Source organism: Zalophus californianus, chromosome 1 (genome assembly GCF_009762305.2).
Source record: "Zalophus californianus isolate mZalCal1 chromosome 1, mZalCal1.pri.v2, whole genome shotgun sequence".
In the NCBI taxonomy this organism is placed as follows: Eukaryota; Metazoa; Chordata; class Mammalia; order Carnivora; family Otariidae; genus Zalophus; species Zalophus californianus.
In genome coordinates, this window is record NC_045595.1 from 114841814 (window position 1) to 114849667 (window position 7854).

The 7854-nt window shown below is 34.6% G+C and overlaps 1 protein-coding gene across 2 annotated transcripts in view; it reads left to right on the forward strand.

The window, feature by feature from the left end:
- The window catches only part of NMD3 (NMD3 ribosome export adaptor), a 39992-nt gene extending 34047 nt beyond the window's left edge, over positions 1-5945 (forward strand). For both annotated transcript variants that reach the window (XM_027586734.2, XM_027586735.2), the window contains exons 12-16: positions 165-277; positions 1084-1156; positions 2994-3100; positions 4049-4119; positions 4544-5945. In XM_027586734.2, coding sequence (XP_027442535.1) covers positions 165-277; positions 1084-1156; positions 2994-3100; positions 4049-4119; positions 4544-4677 — 498 coding nt within the window. In that variant the 3' untranslated portion in view covers positions 4678-5945. The remainder of the gene's footprint in view (positions 1-164; positions 278-1083; positions 1157-2993; positions 3101-4048; positions 4120-4543) is intronic.
- Positions 5946-7854: the final 1909 nt, after the last annotated feature.

The following is a 7854-nucleotide window of genomic DNA, read 5'->3' on the forward strand; positions in this document are numbered from 1 at the left end:
GTAATTTGTTAATTTTGACAGTGTTTCAGAGATCTGAAAAATAAAACAATTGCTGTCTTTAAAATGAAAATTAGAAAACCAAAATCAACATTGTATTAGTTTCTATGAGATGCATTTTGAGTTATGCTTGGATTATTGAAGAGTGCATTTTCTTTCCTGTCAAGCATACCCTCGGGGAAGTCTGGGTACAGAAAACTTCTGAAATGAATACAGATAAACAGTATTTTTGTCGTACTCATTTGGGACATCTTCTAAATCCTGGAGACCTGGTGTTGGGGTTTGTATTATTTTACAGTATTTTAAACTGGCAATTAGCATTGCAAATTTTCTTTGGGAGCCAGCAAAGCTATCTAAAATACTATCAAAGATGTGTTTCCAAAAAGAATTTAAGAGTTTTAGGAGCTTTGCAGTTCACTTTATTGATAGCTAAATTAAACTAGATTGGACAAAAGCCCGTAGGGACTCCATTTTGGCCATCATCTTAAAGAATCATTTAATCCAAGATTTTGAGTAACTGAACCCTGAAGTTGTATGGTTAGATCATATTTGTAGCTTTTTTGGGGAGTGGATAGTTTTTTTTTATGAATATGCTATTGCTCAAATATTTCACTTTCAAAATATGGAAGCCATATATGTAAGAATCCTTCACAGGCATAGGACAGTCTATTCTAATATGGAGCTTACCAGCATGCTGTAGGCATTACTTTTGCTCTTGTGGGTTTTGTTTTTTTTTTTACTAGAGAATGAGGGTTTTTTTTTGTTTGTTTTATTTTTTAATTAAATGGAACCATCTAACTGAATTCTAATGTTATACTGATATATGTCTGTTTTGACTCTTTTACAAGTACATAGTAAGATGGACAGTGATGGGTAATATGTGAAACCTAGAGATCAGAATGTGTTGTTATCTTTACCCTGATCTGTAGAGGCATGTTCATTGTATAGTAAACTGCAGAACTTTTAATATGGGAAAGCATATTAAATGTTAATTCTAGAACTTTCGGGTGAACATCCATTAAATACGAAGGAATGTGGAAAGAATAAATGTTTTTGTTGTTAAGTGTTTAATTATTTTTATTTCAGGTTTGATTTGGCCAACTGTAACTTAAATGATGAGTATGTCAACAAAATGAACTCTGATAGAGTCCCAGATGTGGTAAGGCTTTAGATTTTTTCCTTTTTTCCTGTGTTAAAGAGGATTGATATAATAACACTTATGGGTAAGATGCGTTGAGTTCACATTTATGAAAATAACAAATCAATTTAGAGGTTCTTTTGAAATTACAGCTAAGCGGGGCGCCTGGGTGGCTCAGATGGTTAAGCATCTGCCTTCTGCTCAGGTCCACATCGGGCTCCTGGCTCAGCAGGGAGCCTGCTTCTCCCTCTCCCTCTGCCTGCTCATGCTCTCTTTCTCTCTCTTTTTGTATCTCTGTGTCTCAAATGATAAATAAAATCTTAAAAAAAAAAGTAAAAAAAAAGATTGCAGCTAAGGTATAATGGCAAAAGTCTTCATATTTAATCATGTGTCTTTGTGGGGAAAATCCAAGATTTATTGAGTTTTTCGTTGCTCTTATAATTGAATTTCCATTCTCTGTCAAAATGCTTGATACCATCTGTAGAGCAAAAATAAATTTGCAGCTAAAAATGATGACCATTAGAACTTAATTTAGGTTCATTCTTCTTGGCTCAGCTTATTTCATATATTGTTCAGTTAAAGTGTTTAGAATTAAAACCATTATTCAGATTTTTCAGGTTTGCATGTAATTGCAGTTGAAAATAATCTTTACAATGTTGAGTTTTAGAGAAAGAATGTTTCTTCTGAAAAAAGCCTGGAAGCCTGTTAAATTCTAACATGAGTTTATTAGAATCATAAGCAAGAGTGAATGTGAGAGACCCTAATTCCTGCCTGCTTAATCTTCACTAATCTCTTTAGATGTGAGCAAAAATGAAGTCATGGAATAAGAAGGACTCCCCCTCTCACCACCCGGTTGTGCTTTTATTAATTAGTAAATTAGGAAATAGAAGCACAGTTTAGATAAAAGCCTAACAGAGTCCTAAGAGGCTATCAAGACAGTCTCATACAAGATTTTGTATTGTGTAAAATTATTTTTATTACACAATTTTTTAAACTGTCCCAGGACATACATTTTGTAAAAGATAAATATAGTTCTACAACTGCTTCTTAGTAGTCATAAAAGGGAGGGAAAATGTCTGCCTGTGGTAATATTTCAGGATGATTATGTGAATGGTAGCTGAGAACTGAACTTTGCTATAAAGAAAGACACCAGGGGTGCCTGGGTGGCTCAGTCGTTAAGCATCTGCCTTCTGCTCAGGTCATGATCCCAGGGTCTTGGGATTGAGCCCCGCATCGGGCTCCCTGCTCAGTGGGAAGCCTGCTTCTCCCTGTCCCACTCTCCCTGCTTGTGTTACCTCTCTCACTGTGTCTAAAGAAAGAAAGAAAGATAACAGAGGGGCGCCTGGGTGGCTCATTCAGTTAAGCGGCTGCCTTTGGCTCAGGTCATGATCTTGGGGTCCCTAGGATTGAACCCCGCATCAGGCTGTGCACTCAGTGGGAAGTCTGTTACTCCCTCCCCCTCTGCCACTCCCCCCCACTAGAGCTCGCTTGCTCGCACTCTCTCGCTCACTCAAATAAATAAAATCTTAAAAAGACACTAGAAATGTGAAGTTTTTGGTATAAAAAAGCAATTTAATTTTGAATCACTGGAAAATTTCAATTATTAAATTTTAACAGTTATGAAAATAATGGCAGAATGCATTTTTGTAAAGTACTAAGTACATGTAGAAAAATATTGCAAGTTTTCTTGACACTACCTCTTGATCCCTACTTTTGTCTCCTAAGATGGAACCACTGTCATCAGTCCGGTGACTTTCTGGCTTTCTCATAGTCTTTCATTTTTTAACTTTGTTGGACTTTGAGGCCTCTTCATTCCCATTTTTTTTTTTAACTTTGCAAATATTGCTGTTACTTTTAGGTATTAATCAAGAAGAATTATGACCGTACCAAACGTCAGCGTCGTAGAAATTGGAAACTGAAAGAGCTTGCAAGAGATAGAGAAAACATGGATACAGATGATGAAAGGTCCTACTTTAAACCTTATGTATTGTCTCAAAGGAAATCCTTATAATAAATCTGTATTGTTTTTATATATAGTTATCACATGATTGTTGCATTCAGTATTAGTTTTGTATTCTTACTGTGTTAATTGAATCAGTGTAAGAGGCTGTTGTGTCAATTAAATCAGTATAAGAGAATATAATGATATATATGTATATATATGTACTATATATATTAATATTATTATTTCATGGGTTTTGGCCTGAGAATTGCAGCATTATTGTAAACAGTGCATTTGAAAAGCTAAAATAAGTACTTTGTGGATATCACAAATAACAAGTGAGTACTTGTGACTTGGGACAAAAAGAAAAGCCCATTGATATCAAATATGCTATTTTTCAAACAACTTAAGGAGAAACGAAGATGTTGTGTTCTAGAAAAGTATATTGTACAATTCAGAAGTGGCCTTAATGATGGTGAAGACACTGATATCTAAAAAAATGAAGAGTTTAAGTAAAATTGTGTCATGAAATGTGAGTGGGAAATAGTAATACTTCCAAAATACAATCTCATAAGGTAATTTAAAATAAGTATTTACAAATATATATTGTGAAGTTAATTAGATATTGTATGTACATATTTATTTCAACTATAGTCTTAAAATTGTATGTATTTTAACTTGGCCACAAGACTTTGGGGGGGGGATGGTAAAGTGGAGGATGTTTTCTTGTCTTATATTTAATATTACCTTATATTCAAGTATGTATTTTTTTAATCATGTAATTTTGAAAGAAAAGATTTTTTTTAACTTGTTAGTATTTAAATAACATCCGTATTTGACCTTCAGATATTATTTTTAAAGATTTTAATACTTGGAACACATTTATCTTATAGTGCTGAAAATGAAGAAAACATAACTTCTATTTTGTTGGTAAAGATGAAATAGTTAAATGTTTCTTTATCCTTCTGTAGGCAATACCAAGATTTCCTTGAAGATCTTGAAGAAGATGAGGCAATTAGAAAAAGTGTAAACATTTATAGAGGTTAGTGTTTTAGGAGTGTTTAAGTTGTATCTTTTGCTTTTGTATAGATATATTACCCCAGTATAAGTATTTTGATATCTTAAACTTTCTTTCCATTAATGACTTCTGTTTGTTTTTAAAACTTGACTAAACAAAAAATAAAATACTTGCAGAACAGTAAGACTTATTAAAATGTTGTTTTACCACATTTGATATTATTTGTATCCTGCTATAATCCCTCAAGTTCCTGATTCTTATACTAATGGATATTTATTCATACATTTATGTAGTTCATTCATTTAGTGACTATAAATGCCTGCTCCAGATAGGATACAAGAACTGCAGATACAATATGGGTAAATAACAGTAATGATGGTGGGGGAGGCATTTTGCATATTTCCACATTTGTATTTATTTGAAATCCTCCTTGTATTTTTTTTTTTAGATTCAACCGTTCCTGTGGAAAGTGACACAGATGATGAAGGAGCCCCTCGAATTAGTCTGGCTGAGATGCTTGAAGACCTGCACATTTCCCAAGATGCTACTGGTGAAGAAGCTGAATCGATGATGACACAGTGAGATTGTGTTGTAGATGATTTCCATGTCTGTAGACTCAGGATGTTGGATGAAATAACTTTCATTGTCTATTCCGCCTATGCTTCCATATTGAGAAAGGAGAAATTTAGTTTTAAACTTCAATAAATAGGACTGTTTTGATTGCTCACTCAAAGCACTGAACGAGATTGATAGCTTTGAAGTTTTTGGATAAAAGATTATGGAGAATGTAATTATTAATGATATTTAGGCCATTTTATGTGTGGAATTTTTTAAGTTTGCCTTTTTAGGATACCCTAGTATTTTCGCATACTGTAGCATCGGATTTGAAATCTCAAAAGTTGTGATGCCTTGGAGATTACCTAAATCTTCAAGTATAAAACAAGCTTTTACATTCTTTTTGCATTGATGGCTTTAGTAAAAGAGCATATGAAGAATCATTTTTATATGAACTTGTTAATGCACTTTGGTCCACTTTAGATCATTTTTATGTCGTTGGGATAGGTAAGTCGGGGTTCAGTTTGTTACTGGACATTCAGGGGGAAGTTAATCTATTTTATTCATAATATTAACATCTTCAAAAGCTTAAATTGGGGTTTTTTTATTGCAGAAGAAAATATATTTAAAGTATTTGGATTTGTAGCAAACATAGATTATTTAAGGGTTAAATAACAATTTGTACTTTTGTTATATTTGCTCATGCCAGCAGCTTAGACCAGTAGCTTGCTTGTATCATAAAAATGTCTTCCTATCACTTCCAAGTATTTTTGCTTTTGAAATTTTGGTTTACAAATTGAGAAGGAATTTTCTTTATATAAGTTTCTGTCATTGAATGTATCACCATCAAAAAGAATATTAAGATCCAGCACATAGGTGACGAAATAATAAAAATGATCTTTATGCTTTATAAAACCATGAGTCAGACTTGAAAAAGGAATGCCTTCCACATCCTTGAATGAAAAGCATTGGCTTCAGTTTTTTAAAGTGTTTTGAGAATGAAATCTTAAGATCCTATTTCCATAAGCAAGATTAGACTTAATAAGTATGCCAGAACTAAAAGCTAATTCATAAACTCTAGGTATACCACCACATAAGGAAATTGAGTAAGCGATGAATGGAGCATTTCCTTTTTTTAAGATTAGACTCCCCAATTCTGAAGTTATGGATAAAGGTTTGAACTTTATATAGTCATTGCTGTTCGGTCTGCATATTTAGTTAAAATTTTCATTTGTGATTTGTGTTTACCTCTTCTATGTCAAGACTTGAAAAAGCATGAAAATAAAAACATTCTCCCCTTTTTTTGTGTGTCCTTGAAGTGATTGTATTAGTGTTATATTTAAGTGACAGAGTATCTTATGTACTATTCCTAGGTGGAATTATTTAAGTACTTGTCATATGATTTTCTCACTGAGAAATATAATTTCCCACTAAACTTATTTAGTCTTACTCTTTTTGATGTTGTCTTTATGAGTAATGAAACCTGTTGGTTGAAAGAAGGCTGTGACAAGGTGAAGGAATGTAGGTAATAGAAAAACTAATAAGCCAAGTTCTCAGAGTTACACAGCCTTGATAAACCTACCATTTTAGAGTATAGTTACTCTAAAGTTCCCAGGCTATGGGTTCCCAAGTACTCTTGTTATTGTCCCAGAGTTGATACATTTTGGGAAGGCTGGTATTAATCAAATTTTCAAAAAGCTGGTTTATAATATAGGAGTGATTTCTAAGCCAGTATGATCAGTTAGCTTCTTTTGTAGTCAGATCTTCACTTGAAGGTGTTGTTTTGTAGTTGAAAGTCATTTTATGAGCAAGCAAACAGTTGAGGGAGAGAGTTACTTGTATAATTCAGATATTTAACAGCATCAAGCTAATCCTTGCCACAGTAGAATCTAGAACTCCAGGCTGAGTGCCAAGACTAGACACTACTCCTCTGTACTCAATACTGAGAAAGGGCCAAGTTTTCCCTGGACTATTTTAGTAAATGTGTTTATATTGATTCTGTCCTTTAGATTACTTGATCTGTTATTTTTAGCCGAAGGATGTTACTTTTTCTTAATTTAATTTTGAGGGGCACCTGGGTGGCTCAGTTGGTTAAGCATCTGCCTTCAGCTCAGGTCATGATCCCAGGGTCCTGGGATTGAGCCCCACGTCGGGCTCCCAGCTCAGCCGGGAGCCTGCTTCTCTGCCCTTCTCCTCTGCTCATTCTCTCTCTCTCTCTCTGTCTGAAATAAATAAATACAATCTTAAAAAATAATAACTTAATTTTGATATAATTTCAGACTAAGTTATAAGAATATTACAAAGAATTCCTGGATACCCTTCACTCAGATTTGCCAAATGCAAATGCTCACTTCATTTGCTTTCTTTGTAATTAATTTTTCCTGAACCATTTAAAGTAACCCCCCAAATATTTCAGTGTCTCCCCCCTCCGCCCAAGAACAAGGAATTTTCTTTTTTTTTTTTAAAGATTTTATTCATTCATTTGACAGAGACACAGTGAGAGAGGGAACACAAGCAGGGGAAGCAGGAGAGGGAGAAGCAGGCTTCCCGCAGAGTGGGGAGCCCGATGTGGGGCTTGATCCCAGGACCCTGGGATCATGACCCGAGCTGAAGGCAGACGCTTAACGACTGAGCCACCCAGGCGCCCCAGAACAAGGAATTTTCTTATATAACCATAGTGCAATGATCAAAATCAAAAATTAACATTAGCATAGTACTGATATTTAATCAGTGGTCCATATTGGAATTTTGTCAGTTTGTCCCAACTACAAAGTCTTTTATAGAAAAAATAAATCTAGGATTGTGTGTTGCACTGGGTTCTCATATTTCTTTTCTTTTCTTTTCTTTTTAAAGATTTTATTTATTTATTCATGAGAGATGGGGGGAGAGAGAGAGGCAGAGGGAGAAGCAGGCTCCCAAGGAGCAGGGAGCCTGATGTGGGACTCGATCCCAGGACTCTGGGATCACGACCTGAGCCGAAGGCAGACACTCAACCATCTGAGCCACCCGACTTCTTTCATCTGGACCAGTTCCTGAGTTTTTACATCTTATGTAATTGGCATTTTTGAAGAGTCCAGGCCAGTTATTTTGTAGAATGACATCAATTTGGGCTTCTTTGATATTTTTCTCATGATTAGATTTAGGGTAAACCCTTTTAGCAGGACTAGAAGTGATACCAAATTCCCAGAAGTAATACCAGATTCT